The following is a 20259-nucleotide window of genomic DNA, read 5'->3' on the forward strand; positions in this document are numbered from 1 at the left end:
TAGTGTAAATATTTTACTTTCAAACAGGATTAGAAAATATTTTTTTTTTCATGTCATTATATAGGATATTCTAATGTTATTTGGCAAAGATATTACCATGACCCTTATGTACTATTTTAGGGTACATTAGGGTCGCGTAGTCTCCCTGGGGCCGCTCTAGCAGGGCTCAAACTTCCAAAAAAGATATTTTTAAAAGAAAAATTCCCGATTTCCTCCAAATTTCCCTTTTCTTGTACGTCATACGGACATGTACCATATTGCATTTAAAAGCCTGTTTTATTCTGAAGAGAACAACGTATTAACCATGAAATTCGGATGAAAAGTGTTGAAGCAGTAGCTTCTTGAAATAGATATTCTGAAAAATGGTCCTATTTTCCAAGATGGCGGCCATTTTCCAATATGACTGCCAAAATCTTTAGACCCTACCTCTAGATTTCTTCTGCCAGGTGTAAACAAGTATTCTTGAAAGTTTCACTTTTTTTTTTTCTCTCCAGAAGTGCACATTTCTTATAGAATTGCTCACTTCACCTCCGCAATATAAGAGTAAATTTCCCTCTCTGTTGGGTTTCACGTGGTCCATAATAACAAGCAGCTCTCCTTCAAACCAAGGATTGAAAGATTTGATTCTTGACTGTTTGCGGGCCGAGGAGGCTAAATACTGGGATCTGAAGGCTGGTATCTGTTAGTATTGTGTAAGATTGACTTACCAAGAGTGGCTGTCGTACTTCCAATTCCGATCCTCGAAGTAATCTTAGATTACAAATAAAAAGGTGCCAAATGGAAGATACACCGATTTGGATAGAAATAAACGATCAAAAAATTGTTAATGTGCTTCATACTGAAACAGTAATGGTGGAATCTGACTTTTTTTTAAAGGATAGGCATTTTCATAATTTTCGGCTTAGGAATTGGAACAGGAATAGAGCAACGAGACTGCCTAAGCAATACTAGCAATCGAATGGGAATAACTAAAACTCCCAGGCCTTAGTGGGAAGCGATGCGCATGGCATCAGGTTTAGTGTTGAACATTTTTTGGAAGAAGAGGTTTCATCAACGTTAAACCATTGTCCACTTCGCTTACGATTGTCACGAAAGATAAATCCCGTCATACGTGACTTTACAATCGAGTAGGACCTTATTTGTGGAGTTACTTGTTTCACTTGTCCTGTCTTCTGCAGATGGTCGTAAATGACTGGAATAGGAGCCTTGATACGTGCTTTAAAGTGTTGTTATTGAGTGGTGACATGCGTTCTCCGTTTCTCCCATCTTAGAAACTTCTGTCTCCGGGTCGAAATGTTTGAAACCAGCAATACAGTGTCCATACATCTACGTCTGATGTTCACACTACAATACGATAATTTTTGCCGGATTACTTGTTAGTTTGAACTTATACGACATCGCCCTCGTCCAGCGAAATGCACCGACCACTGTATCACGTCCTATCACACTTGCAACAATCTTTCTGGCGTTACGACTACCTGTTGAGGTAACTTTCAACTAGAATTTTTCACGGTTCCATTACGCCACCATACTTCGAGTCAGGAATGGTTTAATGTGGACATTGCGCATTTCGGCCATTTCTATCAGATTATGCAAGTGTGTGTGTGTGTGTGTGTGTTTGGTATGTATGTAATCTGAATCTGTTAACTATCAGCTTGTATAAAGATGTAATTGCTTTAGGTAAGATGATTAGAGGGAGTATTTTATAGATGTTAGCTCATATATCTATTCCGGGGAAAATTGGAAGTAACATTACCTAGTGGATCAAGGTTCATATAACAATTTTTTCTCATCTATATGTCAGAAATCCATTTATAAAACTGCCATGTGTATACAATATTTATCATGTAATGAAATTTCTTTAACGATATAAACATTTAACTCTGCTTTTAATTTTTTTTCAGATGTTCAATCTTCATTTAATAATAAATGTAGTAAGAGTCAACAGACTGATTCTTCACGTTCATCGAACGTTGGAGCTGCCAGGAGAGATCTAATGAGGGTAAACACGTCAGTCTACTCTTCATCCCAGGACACTCAGTTACCAGCTGAACCAAATGAATGGAATATAGATGGTGCAAACCGTATAAATGATCCATATTTTTGGAAATCAAGCAATTGTTCCACGAATTTACCCCAAATATCGGAAAGTGAAAGTGTGTCGGAGATGATCGGTGCACTTACATCAACAGAAGGTCTTCCGCAAGCAAGACTTGTTCATATAATGAATCCGATATCTATTCAAGAAGGTGATTCAAATGTAATCGTTCCTTCTGTTATGTCTCAGTCAGGTGATTCAGTTTCTTTCTTAGTTGCTGTTCCATCAAGTGAAGCAAATCGCATGTCTATGGATTCGTCTTTAGGCTTATCCAATACGGAAGTGCCAAATCGTGTTCCTAATCTTGTTCTTCATTCACAAACAGATGTAAATAGTGAATCAACAGAACATGCACAAAGTGGAACATCAGACCATATAAAAATACATAGTGTAACTTCTCTGAGGACACATAGTGAAGAAGCAGATGTCACGAGAACTAATTTTTGTGATTTGCCTGGCACAGATGTTAGTATAGCTATTGAAAACGTTCGCAGTGTATCAGAAGCTAGTATAGCTATTGAAAACGTTCACAGTGTATCAGAAGCTAATATGAACGAAATACGTGCAGCAAGAGACACTAGTAATATCTGGCCATCTTCACGCATGGAACGCATTTCGTATATTGATGGAACAATTGAATCACCAGTTTCGAATCGTTCCGAAGTGGTTCTAAGGAACTCCCGTTGTAATGAAGCAAATGTTTCAAGATCGTCTTCACAAAGAAGAAAAAAAGGAAAAGCCTCAAAGATAATGGACGAAGTAGAAGATTCAAATAAACCTACCAAGAAAAAGGTTAATAATACCCAAAAGGAAACTCAAGGGAAAAAACGGAAAATTAATAATGTATTAAAAAATGATACTGTAAAAACATCTGTTGTGGAAAAAAGGCAGAATTTAGGTAAGTAACTACTATTGTCAACAATTTAAGTACTTTTAAAAAAAGTTTTTACATAATATCACGCAGTAGTTGTAGTTTAATCAGTTTCAGTGTTCGTTGACAACATCGATGACGTCTATCTGAACGTTGTTAAATTGGCGACTTATGTGAAATTTTCTGATTTTCCGGAAACCTTCTGAAAGAAAAGTAAACAGCCTCACTTCTCAGTAATTCCAATTTTTGAGTGGTTTGGTTTGCTCTGTCTGCACGCGTGCGTGTGTGTCTGTGTTATGTATATGTATGTGAGAGAGAAACAAATAATCTCAAAATTGATCAGAATAAAGAAATCGAGATCAGAAGTTAGAAATTGAGATCGTTGATATAGAAATCAAACAATTCCGACTTGAACTTTGATCGCTATAGAATAAAAACGGTAATAGATAGCGAAATGCCGTTTTCTGGAATCAATTAAGGGGTCTAGTGAGAGAGGGAGCTATGCCACAAATTTTGAAAATTTTAGTTGTTGCCATTTCTAGTCTTCTACTGACATATGCCATCTATCATGTGAACGACAATCGTGTGACATAGCTCCCACGTTTGCCGCAGCAAATATTCTGAATTCATGAATACACCCTCAACAGTATTTTGAGTAAGAGAAGGAGCTATACCACTTACTGATGGTGTCTGTATGGCAGTAGAGAAGGTACCAACAGTTGAACAGTAAAATAGTACCGAGTGGTGTTGCAATATCCGGTGCTAGCTGTAATATGACGAAAACTACTGGTGTGGAATTTGATACAACACTTCCAGGCATACTGTTGTTGAAATACACCTATTTTGACTCAGAACTCTTCAAGAAGATGTCATTTCGTCACTCCAAAACCAGAAGAGATCTCGTGATTGATTATCCTCATGTGACTACACTTTTTGAAGAAGTATCACCACTCTATTCACATGGACAACCCATATCAGCTCTGAAGTTAAAAGATCTCATGGCAATAATGCCTTATACTCATCCAGTTTTTAATGGTATTTACCAAAAACTAACATCCACAGAAATAATGGACAGCGAACATACTCCAGAAGTCTTTCTGTAGTTCATATGTAAACCTGTGAACTTGATTTACACTCTGGCAAAATTATTTAAGTCATATTATAACTCTTTGATATACTGTATTGATTTTCCCACATGGGTATACTACAAACCTTATACCATGCATTTCATAATAAATGCTATTTACATTATAATTCATATTTTTCCTTCTGCATAATGTATTTAACAATAAGTTAAGAAGTAAAAAGTTGACCCTTTATTATACAAGTTATGACGCAACACAATGCTTTAGAACTCCCTTTTCTTTTGTCGAAGTGATGTAGCTCCCTCTCTCACTAGGCCCTTAATTAAGCGTGCCAAGAATATATTCCGTTTCCACTGTAATCTTTTACTGAAGCTGAAAGTGGTAGAAACCTATTATTGGTTTCTGTTTCAATTTTAATTGAGAAAATGTCACGCCATTCAAACCAAACTTCTTCACATGGTATACAGGTGAAACTGCCACTTGTTACCTACGGTAAGGGCAATAAGTTAAGTAAGTGATAAGTCGATAAACAGTGCATCATATCTTTTCCAAAAAGTAAAGTTTCATTTCAGTTGTGAGAAGTGAGAAGGTTTACTTTCTCGCAGGAGTTCCATAGATGAGGTCTTATACGAAAGAATCATGTTGGGTTTTCACATATGAACGTTTGACATATTACAGAATTCAGGCATTTCACTATCTATACTTAGATCTAAACCACCACATTATAACGGAGCGAAGTAGCTCAAGTCGTAGAGCGTTGGCTTCGCATTCAGGACGCGGTGGGTTCGATTCCCGCTGCCAACCATCCTGACGGGTTTTCCAGGGTTTTCCTCAGTCCTACCAGGCAAATGTCGGGATGGTACTTACTAAACAGGTCCTGGCCGGTACCTTCCCATATCCTTTCCATTGTTATTGTCGTTAGATATCTAGTATAAAATGACCTCTGAGCTGTATCTGGTGCTTGTTAAAGAAAGAAATAAAGAAAACCTTTTTCAAATCACCCCAAAATTTTCAGCTAAAACCAATAGTCGAGAGAAGGGGAGTTCTTAAAATAAGGTTTAGTAATTTACCAAGAATTTCCAAAGAAATAATAAACACTTCTGACCAGAATATGTACACTTGTTTATTAAAAACCAAATTACAGTGTAACGGTTTCGACAGCTTAACGTTGTCTTCATCAGACACTAACTGAAAGAGGTATCTTAGAGCATAGATATTTATACTAAAAGTGAAAGTACTCAAATTCCTTGTGTGCATGGAAACCGTTACACTGTAATCTAGTTTTTAATAAACAAGTGTATATATATTCTGGTCAGAAGTGTGTATTATTTCTTTAGTGATTTCCAAAGTCGTGATGGATAGAGAAGAATTTCCAAGTTAGGGATTAAAACTCAGATACGAGAGTTTGAAATAGGATTAAAGAGCCTCTCGTATTTGCTTTCTATTATCTTTGTTTAAAAGAATATTATATTAGAGAAAGAAGCTGAGGACCAATTTGAGTGTATTGAGGGTATGATGTCATTCAAATGACAATAGAAGAAGACTGTAATTTACATTATTACAGTTGTACAGCCCTTATGTAATTTTCTTTCCTGTACTATTTACGATACTTATCATCATTAAGACAGAAATAAACAAATAAATAATAAAGACTGTAAATTTAGCAGGCATGTAAGTTATAAGTTCTTAAGGCTTGTACTATACAATTATTAAAGTACTCACTAAAAACAAAAAGGAAATCGTTCGGTGTCACTTGTACAATTGCTTTTAAACCTTTGATACTTAAACTTAGAGCCTGCATAAACCTTGTCACACTAGAACAATATGCAAAGAGGAATAAAATTGTTCCTTGAGAAGAAAATGGCCACCACATTTTGGTTTTATCTGTAGAACTGTGTTAATCAACTTCTGAGGGCTAGAAATTTTTCTGTCCAAAGCACGCAAGATGTATGATTGCATCAGAAGTTTCATGGTTACTAGAAGATGTCTTATCACCAAACTCAACGACATCAAATATTTTACTACTTTCAGGATTCATTGATCTCATGTATGTAGTAAGGAGGTCGTCTTTTAAAGGTTAAAATAATATTTTCTGACAAAAATCAGTAGTTGCTGGTGAGAAGAAAATGTATTTGGCGTAAAAAAGTGGGTTATAATACATATCTGTTATGGAACTTTCATTCTATTCGAGTAAAAATCGATCGTGTGTGGGGAGCTTAAATAGGTAGTAGTTAAAGGAGTTTCTTTGTGTTTAAATTAACCTTTCCTTTCTATTTATCCTCGTCTTTTTGCGCTTAAACTTATAATATTGGTGAGTGAATCAGTTTTCTTTTTATACAATAAAGAACAATAAAGAACACGAATTTTAAATAATTGCCTTTAATTCGGTTAGCCGCCTCATTTGGAACAGAAGTTGTAAAGAAATCTTTACAATGTTGATAATTTGTCGTTAGAATAATACAGATATGTTTACAATGCAATTTGATATATTAGTGAGAGTCATTGTACATACACAAACTATTTTTGTATTAGTTTAACGTCCCACGATTATGCACCAAGGCTATGGAAGACTGTGATGATGAGATGAATAATAGTGGTGGAATGACGAAAGTGGGGAAACGGGAGAACCCCGACAAAAGCCATGTACACGATCTTTACCCACCACAAACCATTTTCTTATTACATGCTTGAATACACTTGTCAGACTAAAATACGAGTAAAACGTATACACACATACACTACCGACCAAAAGTATTGCATCACCACCGATATCAGTAGAAAACGAAATGAATGCACATAATTATGAACACAAATAGAACAATTTTATATTTGCGAAACAAAACAACAAAGGGTAACACAAAACCAAAACAGAAGAGTCAGAATGTGAAACGAAATCATTCAAATTTGGGATTCATCAAAATATCCACCAATAGCTCTCAATACAGCAGCACACAACCTAGGCATCCTCGCGAGTAATTTCCGTAATGTTTGGGCTTTAAGTCCATTCCAACACGTTTGTAAATGTACCCACAACTGTGTTTTATTAACTGGCCGACGTTTTCGAACGTTTCTGTCTAACTCATTCCACAATAACTCGATCAGATTTAAGTCCGGACTTTCCGGTGGCCATCGCATGTTTATCAGTTATTTTCGTCTTTCTTTCTTTTTTAAGTACGACTTACACAAATGAAATGTGTGTTTGGGATCATCATCTTGTTGAAAAATCCCTGACCCACAAGCCTTTTGCAACTGGGTGGAGCATGTCTCTCCATGATGCGATGATAATCTTTTTTCATTGTTCTCTCTATTTTCACTAAATTACCAACATTTTCACCAGCGATACAACCCGTACCATGACAGACCCACCACCATGTTTGACACTTGGATTAATGCATTGTTCGAGCATGCGTTCTGCAGGAAGTTGACGAACAAACTTTCTTCGTTTACTTCCAAAAATTTCGAATTTACTTTCGTCACTAAAGAGCACCTTATACCACTGTTGTACTGATCAATTCTTGTGTTCTTGAGCCCATTGCAATAGTTTACGTTTGTTTTGTTTACTTAAAAGTTTTTTGTTGTTGTTGGTGCAATGCATCCCCTTGATGAACCATGTTTTCGAAGTCTGAGTTTCAGTGTTTTAACAGATACGACTGTTTCTCGGGTAGCATTAAGGTTTTCTCGAATTTCTGGGGCAGTTAGTGTTCGTTGACGTTTGCTTGTGATCACAATAAACTGATCTTTATTCTTTGACGTTATTCGCGGTCTTTCAGATCATCGACGATTAACATTTGACAGAGTTTCGTTGAAACGTTGAATAGTGTGAACAACTGTAGATTGATGTATGTTCACTCTTCTAGCGATCTGTCACATAGAAAACTTTAACGTGTACAATTCCACAATAACAACACCTTGTTCTTTTCTAAGTTCACGAACTTGAGCCATACTGTTCATATGTGTCGGACAAACAATCACTTATTTAGTATATTTTAGCTGACAACTCTTGATGACTACTGGTCCCTGAAAGGCGAACAGACAAGAAAACTCGGCACAATTGCAGCTGGTTTCGTACTTAATTGACATTTCATTTTGCATGTAAACAAGTATTCATATTAATATTTATACCAGCTAAAAGCATACTATCCTCCTACTTGTCAAGAACTTTTCTTTTTGCTGTGAGAGTGAGGTCTCGCAACATTTTGAACTAACTTTTGATCGCGAGAAGTTATTTTACTGGTGACAAATTTAGAAACGTTTCAGAATGACTTAACGATAATTTATGCATAACATTCCAACATATTTTCATGAAAATCGGTACACCTTGTACGTATTTACAGCATTTCCATGGGTGATGCAATACTTTTGGCCGGTAGTGTACGTAGGTTCATAAAAATCATAGCTATATTTTTACCCTTTATATGTCACATCAATAGTAAGAAATAGGGTGAATCCTAGCTCTATTACAATCACAGTACTTGTTGTATCTTTTATTATTTGTATTTTTCCTTAGAATGTGTGCCTATTCCTTTTTAGTTCATTAATTATTTACTTTTTCTAGAGTCGTCTTCTCTTAATGCTCAGTGCCAGAAAAGGAATTAAAAGGAATAGGCAGGCATTCTAAGGGAAAACCCATATAATGAAAAATGAAATAAGTATAAGTGTAATAGTGTGATTAATGAAACGTGCTTAAAACAATAAAGAAAAATTGTACATAGAATTAACCATCATAAAAATTACCAAAATTTTTAGAGTGAATTAGTAGGAAGTGTCTTTATATTAAAAAAAAAAAAAAAAAGTTCTCGGGATACAGTTTTAATTCCTAACAAAGTAGTCGGATTTTAGGACATAGTGGCCCCTCGTGGCGTAGTCGCTAACGCTTTCGCCTTTGGTGCGAGCGGTCCTGGGTTCGATTCCCGGTAGGGGCACTCGGTCAAAAAAGTGAAAAAGCTTTTTCAGGCCAGCCATCCTGAATGAGGTTTTCCTGGGTTTTCCTCATTCACACCAGGCAAATGCCGGGATGGTATCTAACTTATAGCTCCCAGGCCGCTTCTTTCCTGCCCAATCCTTTGTTCCTTCCCTTTCCCCGGGTAGTGTGCTCGCCGAGGGACGTTATCGTTATCCGAGAGATGTGACGGGCTAAATGGCCATAGATGCCGAAAGCCCAGAAATCTAAAACCTAAATCATATTTTGACATAAGCTAATGTTTGTCAAAATATTTGGGGCCAATATTTCTTTTAAAGAATAGATAATATAACATTTAACAAGATGTAGCAATATCCTGCTCACACTCAAGATTGTTCGTGCACATGACTACAGCGCTAGTCAAAATATAGAGCGTATGGAATTGGATAGTGGTACAAAGTAAGTTCTTAATTTTAACAATTCATACCCAGTAACATTTTATACAATGCTTACCTTGTTTGTTTATTTATTTAATGTTTCTGAAGAAGTTATAAATATCTTTGTCGACTTGTTTTAATCATTGGGCCGAGATGACCCATTTGTAGAACGTTCACCTCTGGTGCTTGGCGTACCTGGCTAGATTCCAACTCGCGGCAAGTGGGCTCTGTGGTGTACGAATACCGCGTGCATGGATTTCTTTGTACTTTCTTCATTCCACCATTTCATTCATTCTCTTCATCACTGTCTGCTTAGCTTACTCGACATAACCATGGGACGTAAAATTGAAAAATTCTATTTTCATTTTCTCGTATTAGTAACATAAGAAGGTAGATTTGAAATGTAATTGTCAGAAACATTTCAATTGTATATTTGCAGTATCTATTAATTCTATTTTTCCCTACAGGGAGTGCAGACAGTGATGACAATGAAGAACCATTACTAATCAACTTATCAGGTAAGGTTGTGAATTTTATATATGAAAGCATAAACATATTCATTTCTTTCTATTGTATCAGTAAGACTTAAAATGCGTAGATCTACACATTTTTTCTCACTTCCGTGATAGAACTGGGTTCTTTGTTAGGCACGAAGACTTAGTTTTGTGAAATTTTAACAGCATGAACCAAGAATTGGGCCAGGACCAGTTAGTAACATCCTGATGAATTCCTCAAATCTGTGTCTGCCAGTGAAGTTTGTTGATTGGATTACGAGTATCAGAGTCCTATGTCGTTACTCTCTTGGTCTGTGGTGCTTACATAAAGGCCGCGTTCACAACATCCTCTCGCGTCACATTGCTTACCGTAAGACAAACTGTACGGAAGACACTTGACAGGGTATAGCGGGAAAACTGTTTTTACATTGGATGAGATATACATTTATCTCAGAATAGTAACATGTGGGCCGTTATACAAGGCTAGCATAACTGATTCATTCATTTTGAAAAAGCTATATTTTCAAAAGTATTACATATACACACATGAAAGATATATGAAAAAAAAAAAATCTCACCAAGTTTAAATGTTTAATATGTGCCCCTTCGGTGACACAACACACGTCCAGGGGGCCGCGGTGACTCGGTGGTAGAGCGTTCACCTCTGGTGTACGAAATGGGTTCGATCCCAGCTCGCGCCAAGTGAACTTTGTGGTGGACAAACACTGTGTGCGCGAGGTTTCTCGGGGCTTCTCCCACTTTCTCCATTCCACCATTTCATTCATTTCTCATCATCACCGTTTCCTTTAGCGTAGCCGTCTTAAGAGTGGAATCTAAAACTTAAAAGACACAAGTTCAGATGATACTCGAGCTCATTTCATACATTTTGTAGTATAGTCCTGTCAAAAGTCTGCACAGCAGCACTGATGCGTTCTTTTTAGCTCGACTAAGGATTGCGATAGTGGGGGTACGTAAACAAGGTCCTTAACGTACCCACACAGGAAGAAGTCGCAGGGCGTTAAATCAGGAGATCTGGGAGGCCAGTGGGATAAAACTAGGTCATTCTCACCAATACGCCCAATCCAGCGTTGGGGAAGTTCATTGTTTAGGTAGTCACGAACTGGGATGTGCCAATGAGAGGATGCCCCGTCTTGTTGGTATGTTGGCCTTGTTTACTTACCAACACTACCGCAATCTTTAGTCGAGCTGAAAGAACGTATCAGTGCTGCAGTGCACGCAATTGACAGGACTATGCTACAAAATGTATGGAATGAGCTCAAATTTCGTTGGGACGTGTGTCGTGTCACCAAAGGGGCACATATTAAACATTCGTAGAGGGTGCATAAACTTGGTGAGTTTGTGGTTCTTTTTATATATATCTTTCATGTGTGTACGTGTAATAATTTAGAAAAATATAGCCTTTTCAATACGAATTAATCATTTATGCTAACCCTTTATACTGTACCGAGGAAGGCACGGAGAGACATGTACTGAATTTTACCGCCAGTGGCGAGAAAAGTTCCTACAGAGAATCTTAATTGTCGCGGAGTAAAGTTACGAAGGGAGGTTGGAGACGTGCAGAGTAAGGAAATAAAATGAAAGTCAATATTGCCTACTTCTAGCAATGTGTCATGACCCGAATCTATCAGAAACACATCCCCTATTTGTACGGATCCAACAAGAACCAGGTGAGGATTCACAAAGACAAAGCGTCCAGCCATACTGCCAAATAATGCCTACAGTTTTTTTTTTTTTTTTTCATAGCATAAAGTAGGAAACGGGAATCCGTGATGCCCCCTTGCATAACATACCTGTAAAATCACCCTTATGCCATCCCAGTGAATTTTTGCGAATTTTGATTGTTAAAATAATGTCACAGCGACCTCACGGGCCTATGGAAAGCCGACAGGGAAAAATAGAATGGAATGGACTGGGCCTATGATCCAATATAGTTCCTTGCAGTGGAAATTGCGACGTTGGAAGGTAGTTCATAATGCTGGTGACTAAAGAAATTATGGTAATATTTTATAATAATATGGTTGGCTCTCAGGTTGAAATTTAAGTAAGAGGAGATCCATGAGAATTCACTTTAGCGTGGCTCATGTGAAGGACATAGTTTTTCTAATTTCATCAGCGTTGCCAACCCGATCAGAAGATATTATCGTATGTAGCACTTAAAATTATTGTTTTTGCCGTAAAATTATCGTATATTTTGTTTCAAGTCTAAATATCAAGCTAAGAGGAAACTAACGCGAATGCGAACAGCTAAAACTATATTCTTGAATCTCCTTACAAAACAAGAATGAAGTTCTATTCTTTACGAGTCTATCGAAAAGAATTCTGTGGTTTTCCTTCAACACTTTATATGTTTACCTGTGAAAACTTACCTACATCAAGTAGCTAGTAATTCTCCCTTATTGATCGAATAGATAACGCAGGTTTCATGTGTATGTTAAATCCCAGTGATCCGATTAACCAATTACATAGTAATAATAAACATGAGTAAACAGGTGAATTGGTTCGCATTTGTATTGTTTTGAGTAATTTTGTCACATTTGTTGCAAAATTCATACCTTTTTCACGCAATGAATGAAATTTCTTTCGAATTTCAAATCCCCCCAGAACTATCTCTGCATTTTACCTGAAGCTATTAAATTATCGTATAGTTTCCTATTATCGTACATCGTACGGTGGTCAAAATTATCGTATGATTCGATAATTATCGTACATGTTGGCAACGCTGAATTTCATATTAAATTTCTGTCTTTCTTCTTTTTTTAATTTCTATTTTTTGTAACTTTTATATTCCTCAATGTTACTTTTCCAGTCTTTGATGGTGAATACCAGCGTGGTTACCAGTATGGAAGGCTGTCATCTTTCGATAAATAAAATAAACACAATCCAAGTTTGAAAATGAACACATTTTAATCCTTGTATTTCCGTCCGTATTACCGTATGAAATATTAGCTGAAGTTATTCATTCCGAAAACATGCACGAGAAACAAGTAGCTCCTTATAGCGCTTTATTAACATCATAATTCTTTTTCGAAAAATCAATGCGAAAACGAAAGAGTTATTATTAAAGCAATTCCCAAAGTTTCTGAACAGTTACGCATATAAAAATGTACAAACTCAAAAAACATTATAGATAAATATGTTCTATAAAGGAGGAAATCATTGTAGTAGGGTATCCGTTTCTATAGTGAAGCATTCTTCGTGAGAAGTTAAAAAAAATAAATAAATTCGTATATGAATATTCTAGATGAAAGTTATCGAAACATCTACTCTATAAACGTCGTAAGTAACAATAGCAAGGAACAACCAGTATTACCGGTTTTATTGTTATTCTGCGTATTCATACGCATAGACCGGCATTTTCCATTTTTATTATCTCCATTAATCTTTGTTCTTACCCTACTGTCTTGAAAATGGAGCCAACATGGCAGCGAAAGTTTGACAGAATAATGATTAATCTATACTTCTAACTTTGCAAGAGGAGGGAAGTAAGTATTATCGGTCTTGGTTATAGTCCTATTCTTTAACCATCTTGATCTCTTGTCTGTTTGCGTAAGTAATTTTCAACGAACTTAAAAAAGTTCGTTACTGAATTTTCTATATCTGCGTGTATGTATGCCTGTTATTTACGAATTTTTCAATTTTGAGTCCTCCATTCGATAGAACATCAAAAACTATCTAAAGTGATGGAATTTTTCGCGTCACTCTTACGGGTCCTGAGATATTGACCAAGAAAAGTTCCGATTTCAGGAGATTTAAGGAGCCATATCTCGTGAACCGTAAGTCATAGAGAGATGATATTTTACGAATTTTTCAATTTTGAGCCCTCCATTCTATAGAACATCAAAAACTATCTGAAGGAGTGATGGAATTTTTCGCGTCACTCTTACCGGTCCCGAGATATTGACCAAAAAAGTTCCGATTTCAGGAGATTTAAGAAGCCATATCTCGGGAACTGTAAGTCATAGAGAGATGATACTGGTGTTGATCAGTACCTAAGTAAGATGATAAGGAACGTATTGATACCAAATAGTAACCGGTGATCATTGGCCAACTGGCCGCCGTTCCCCAGATATTGGCCAAAAAAGTTCTGATTTCGGGATTAAGGAGCCATATCTTGGGAACCATAAGTATAGAGATGATATTTTGCGAATTTTTCAATTTTGAATTCTCCATTTGAAACACATGCCTTCGTCAAACAACATACCGTAGAACGTTTTAACAGAATCTTAAACAAAACATGTTGAAGAAATTTGGTACTCAAGGAAATTATAGATGGATAGATATATTACAAGAATTGTTTAATGAGTATAATAATACAGTACATAGAACAATTGGTATAAAGCCTGTAGAAGTTAATAAAAAAAAAAAATCTTTTTAAGTTCGTTGTGGCAATGCTCTTAGACATTCTCAACTGGCTGTTTTTGAAATACTAACTTTGAAGCCACTTAAAGAACCCTTTTATTTATGTAATCGTATGTTTTGATGACTCTTGGTCATCATCGTCGCCACGTGACTGTTAAGGAATTTTTACATTGGTTCGTGGATTCACGTAATAGTAAAGTAAACCACATGACAGATTCATTAACTTCAGCGTCACATAATGCGTGACCTCCCTTTTATATCTTTGGTAAAAGAATTCGTAGATCAAGAACCAACCTATTTAATCTTCTACTCATTATCTAAATGCTTACCTGGACTCAAATTATTGATCATGAATTTAGAAACAGAATAATCCCTCATATTATGTTACTTCAATAATTCGAGTCTAGTTAAGTATTTAGAAAAATGAAAATGAAATCTGAGTTTTACGTCCCACGTTTATGCCGGTTAGGCGAAAGGAGACGGTGATGATGAGAAATGAATGAAATGGTGGAATGAGGAAAGTGGGAGGAATCGGGAGAACCCCAAGAAAATCCACGAACACGGTGTTTGTCCACCACAAAGTCCACACGGCGCAAGCTGGGATCGAACCAGGGACCCCAAGCACCGGAGGTGAACGCTCTACCACTGAGCCACCCCGCCCCCTTTAAGTATTTAGAGTATGAGTACAGGATTAAAATAGGTTGTTTCTTTATCCACGAATTATTTTTATCAAAAACGTAAACAGGAGGCCACGCATTGTTTGACATTTAAGTTTATTAACTCTTCAAGTACTTTATGGGAGTAATAAATTCACAGGTGTCTCTTTTACAGATAAATTGGATTATTAAGGGCAATCGGTGAAAGGTTTATAGAAAAAGGGAAAGAGGTATATGTTGTATTTATTGATCTAGAAAAGGTTTTTGACCGCGTGAATTGGGAATTGTTCGGAGTTCTAAAGAAGATTGGGTTGGAATAAAAAGATCGAAGACTCATACAAAACTTATATATGAATCAACAAGTAAGTGTTATGATAGGGGAGAAACTAACAGAGGAGAGTCCAATTGGAAGGGAGTTCGACAAGGATGCTGTCTCTCGCCAACATTATTTAATGTCTATTTAGGAGAGAGAGTGGAAAATAGCCTACATGATGAAGACGGCATTTCGGTAGGAGGTAGGATGATAAGATGTATAAGATTTGCAGATGATACGCAGCTTGATGTAAAATCTGAAAAGAAAATCAATAGGATGTTAGAAACTTGAGGAAGGATTTTGAAGAATATGGGATGAAAATAAATGTTAGAAATGCAAAAGCCATGATGACTGGAAGGAAGAGGTCTGTGTCAAATATAAAAGTGGGAGAGAAAAAAATAGAACAAGCGAATAGGTTTCGATACCTGAGTAGTATTCTTAATAATGACAAATTGCGAACGTGAAATAAATGCAAGAAATAAAAGCAAGGATAGAAATGGCGAAAGAAGCCTTTAGGAAGAAGAAAAGTCTGTTTTGTGGGACCTTGAATAAAGAGTTGAGAAAAAGACTCATAAAATGTTTCGCATGGAGTGTTGTACTGTATGGGGCGGAAACATGGACATTACGCAAAATTGATGAAAAAAAAAAAAAGCTTTCGAAATGTGGATGTGGAGTAGAATTGAAAGAATTAGTTGGATCGAGTGGAAAACGAATGAGAGGATGTTAGAAATGGTGGAAGAGAAAAGAACACTTTTAGATATCATTGAGAAGAGGAAAAGAAACTGGTTAGGACATTGGCTAAGAAGAAATTGTATCATGAGGGACGTGCTAGAGAGTATGGTGTCTGCAAAAAGAGAGAGGGGGTGAAGGAGGCTACAAATAATGGACGATATAAAAGCAGAAGATCATACGTAAAGACTAAGAGATTAGCGGAGGATCGTGAAAGCTTCTCAGCAGCGGAAAATGACCTGCCAATAATGAGAGAATACCTATGATGATGATCTTTTGCTGTTAACGAAATATAGTAATTTTTTTTTCGCTAAATGATGAAATTTTGCCATTATGTGCGTCTACGAACCAATGTATAAATTCCTTAATACTCACATACCGATGATGTCGAAGAGTCATCGAAATGTATACAGTTAAATTAATAAAGTGGGTGCTTAAATGGACTTCAATGTTGGTATTTCATTATTATATAATGATCCTGTCAGTTAATTTAATATTCATTTATCTTGTAGATGAATCTGAAACCGAAGATTTAATCGAGATTAATGATTCCTCTTCGAGTGAAACAGAATCTGCTCACACAACTACTGAAGATACAGACGTCCCTCTCGACTTGGATGTGACGGAAGATTAATTTCCTTATGTGTTGTGTTTACAAGGATTACTCCACATATTCCCAACATGTACGAAAGTATGAGCGTATGTATGTTGTTTTATTTTATAATTATGTTAGATTTGTTTATACAATTGTACTATTGCGTGTTATTTATTTAATATTATGTGTTGCACAAATGTAGCCTGTATTAAACGGAAAAGGCTATTTCATGCCAGTAATTGAAGATTTTATACTGTATGTGCTCAGGCAGATTATAGTTTTGGTTAATATGGGATTTAAAACTTGTAAATAAGAATTCTTCTTTAAAAAACTTATACTTTATATTGTCTTACAAGAATTCTTCTTTAACAAAACTTTATATTGACTTTCCCCTGCAAAGTATATATACTATAAAGCAAGTATTTTGCTTACAATATATAGTACAGATCATAATGTAATATAGCACAGCCAATCAGAAACTAGCAAAGGCAGACGCGCCTGTCAAAGTAGTAAAAAATCCTCAATTTGTTTGAAAAGAACGAATTAGAAAAGGAAGTGTTCAGTTACCGCTATTCTCATTTATCGAAAAAAAAAAAAAATCATTGTATCGTTGCATAATCAGACTCTGTCGTATCAATATTTTGGCCAAGACTTACAGAAATACGTTATAGTAAATTAAAGAAGCGTTTATACCGTGTTTACTCCCGTAATAGTCGCCCTCGCATAATAGTCGCATCTTAAGTTTGAAGTAAAAATATTTGCCAAAAATATTCCGCGCATAAAAGTCGACCTACGGCATATTTGTCTTTGTGAACGAGACTATCTTCGAAATTTCTTATCTTGCGAGAATCCGAGCAAAAGAACTTTTTGTTTACTGACACGTAATATTGTGATCCATCTGTCAACAGAGACCAGGCAACCTATTTCCACCCTCCATTCTGCACCAATGCCAAGAAGACTTTGTTTGTTGATTTCTACGAATCGGCAAGTTACGAGTTTACTTTTACGAGATTTAATATTTTATCGTATGTAGGCTATATTTGATTTTTTATGTTGATACAATGCTGTATGTATCAAAATTCGAAATCGTTTTGACCATGGCGATAATTGAATAGAAGCTTTCCTCGCATAATATTCGCAGTTGGATTTTCTCATTAAAAATTCGTACAAAAAGTGCGACTATTACGCGAGTAAACACGGTAAGCTAGTAGTTACTTAAAAGGGACTCAAATTGTCAGATTTCACAAATGAATTACAGTTCTACTTCGTGATCTCTAACTACTTAATTACAGTATATAATATTATCATTATTTGCCGTTTGCTGATAATATATGATGCCATTATTAACCGCAATATTATAAATATATATGTTTAAAACATATTTTACACGATATATAGAAATATGGAGAAAAAAATATATTATTATTTTCTGACTGTGCTATTCGTGGAAATGGAAAAATCGACGGGAAGTAAAAGATTGTTCCTTAAATAATATGAATACTTATAATCATTATAATGTTCAGTGTACTAGCTACATATTTTCTTCGATGCTGCAGCATAGAATCCAGCTTCAACCTCTGTTACAAGTCCCAAGTATATTTGGGTGATCTAAGTTCATGTCTACACTGACGTACGAAATCACGTAATTTAGGAATGAAATTTACGTTGATTGTTATATTTAAATAAAACTAATAATAATTAAAAACATAATTGTAATATATTGTAGGAAAGACCAACAGACACCAAAGAATCTTTGCTGATCTGGTCAAGAAAAATTTTTGTTCAAGTTATATTAATAATCGTATGATTGCAGTTGGTTTTATTTTTCTTAGCCTTTAAAATCAGGTTTTAACTATGGCAATAATAATGCATTTTTTGCAATTACCGATCTCCTTTGTAGGTACAGTGTATTGTTTTGGAATGAAATTAATTATGTATGTGGATATTGTTGTTGTTTGTTGCGGTTTAGCATCCCTTTTCAGCATAAAGACTATATACGACGTGTACATATAGTTTAAGGTTGAATCTGACAAGGTACATTCGCGAAGTATCCCCTCGGGATACGTGTAAAATTGATTCAAATGCAAAGTCCTCCGCGGCCCAATATGTATTGTATTAATTTTAGCGGCCCATACCGGTAATTTGCATATTTATGGATCTTAATACATCTGGAATTCAATCATACATTACACCGTGCTCGTGGGTTTTCTCGGGATTCTCCCGTTTCCTCCCACTTTCTTAATTCAACCATTTCATTCATTTCTCATAATCACCGTCTCCTTTAGCCTAACCGGCATAAACGTGGGACGTAAAACTAAAGATTTCATTTCATTTTTTCAATCATACATTACCATAACGCTCGGACATAAAAGTGCTTTTAGTTTCTTTATATGTAACTGGACATGAATGTGGGCATATGCAAAACAAATTGGATCAAGTACTGCTTCTCTGACACATGTTACCCACCCGGCCGTCTTCTTGGATCCGCCATATTGGATTTAACTTTCGATTTTATAAATGGGAATAGGTGCAAGTGACACATCAAATTCAGTTTTCTCGGAAATTCGTTGTTGTAGTGAGTTTTACCGTAGCTTGTAGTGTTTGCAAGTTATTTCATGTTAAATATCAAGCACTTCACGAGTATTGAACCAAATAGAAAGTTGTGCAGGTCCTCGTGTGTATTGTAATCTTTTACATGATTTGTCGTTGACGAAATATTCTCTGAACGTACAGACTCACAGATGTAAATACGGAAATGTAGATCTTCACCCAAATCTGGTCGTATCTGGCTTTACATTAGGCATTTTGACTGTAATACAATACTTCCTTATTATAATATAACATGAAAGTAATAACCATCACTCACAGAAATGTAATAACATTTCACACCAATGTTATGAAGAATTTGTTTATACCTACAGTATTTTTCTAGTTAGAAATTGTTTTGATTTGCCAACATCTAAAACGTAAGCGTAACTGATATTACTCTGCAATGTCTATTCGCGAAGTGCCTGGAGGGCAATACCTTCCAAACGGTACAAGCTGCAAGCCAGGACAGATACAAATGATCACAGTACATCATTAGGTAAAACAAAACATAGTTTTAACTACAAGACGCTATTTTTTTAATGTACTCATTATCATTATCTACACATTTTCGCCAGCGATGACGACAGCCTGTATACCTTTCTCATAAAGTTACCTCAAATTGATTTAGTCTACTGTTTCACAGCTATGATGAGGATATCTAGGGGCACGAATTTTTCGCAATGCACAATAAAACGAAACACGTCAGAATTAAGTAATTTTCAGTTTCTTGACGTTTATGATATTCTATGTGTATTTTCATTGGTTTCCGTCGCGCGATAGAACGCAAAATTGGCAGTTCTGCGCGAAATTTCTAACAATACGTGAAATAATGCGAAATTTAAAAATACGTTTTCATTGATTTGAAACTGTCAGTTTTCGGCTGACGGAACTGCAAAACATGGTATAAACGGTGCATTTTGAGTGATTCGAACACGACTATAAGAAACATGTTGCACGTTAGCTATCACCATCGAATTCTGATGTGAGTTCCGAAGTGATGACTGTTTGAAATCTATTGTAAATGCACTTACATATGTACGGCTTCCAACAAACAACGCCAATTTTGACAGTTTTTTTGACAAGTATGGACTGGTAATAAGTGATGAACATAC

General features: G+C 35.9%; 1 protein-coding gene and 1 non-coding gene across 5 annotated transcripts in view; both read left to right on the forward strand.

Annotated features, from left to right (window-relative positions):
- The window catches only part of LOC145686692 (uncharacterized), a 119306-nt gene that overhangs the window by 36202 nt on the left and 62845 nt on the right, over positions 1-20259 (forward strand). For 3 of the 4 annotated variants that reach the window (XM_081760238.1, XM_081760239.1, XM_081760237.1), the window contains exons 5-7: positions 1905-2996; positions 9859-9909; positions 16476-18874. In XM_081760238.1, the coding sequence (XP_081616364.1) occupies positions 1905-2996; positions 9859-9909; positions 16476-16597 (1265 nt within the window). In that variant the 3' untranslated portion in view covers positions 16598-18874. Of the gene's footprint in view, positions 1-1904; positions 2997-9858; positions 9910-16475; positions 18875-20259 lie in introns of those variants that run through there. The other variant, XR_014131639.1, reaches the window with a different exon arrangement.
- Positions 8903-8976, forward strand: TRNAQ-UUG (transfer RNA glutamine (anticodon UUG)). The gene has a single exon. It is a non-coding gene; the product is annotated as a tRNA-Gln (tRNA).

Source organism: Thermobia domestica, chromosome 5 (assembly GCF_964235325.1).
Source record: "Thermobia domestica chromosome 5, izTheDome1.hap1.1, whole genome shotgun sequence".
NCBI classification, from domain to species: Eukaryota; Metazoa; Arthropoda; class Insecta; order Zygentoma; family Lepismatidae; genus Thermobia; species Thermobia domestica.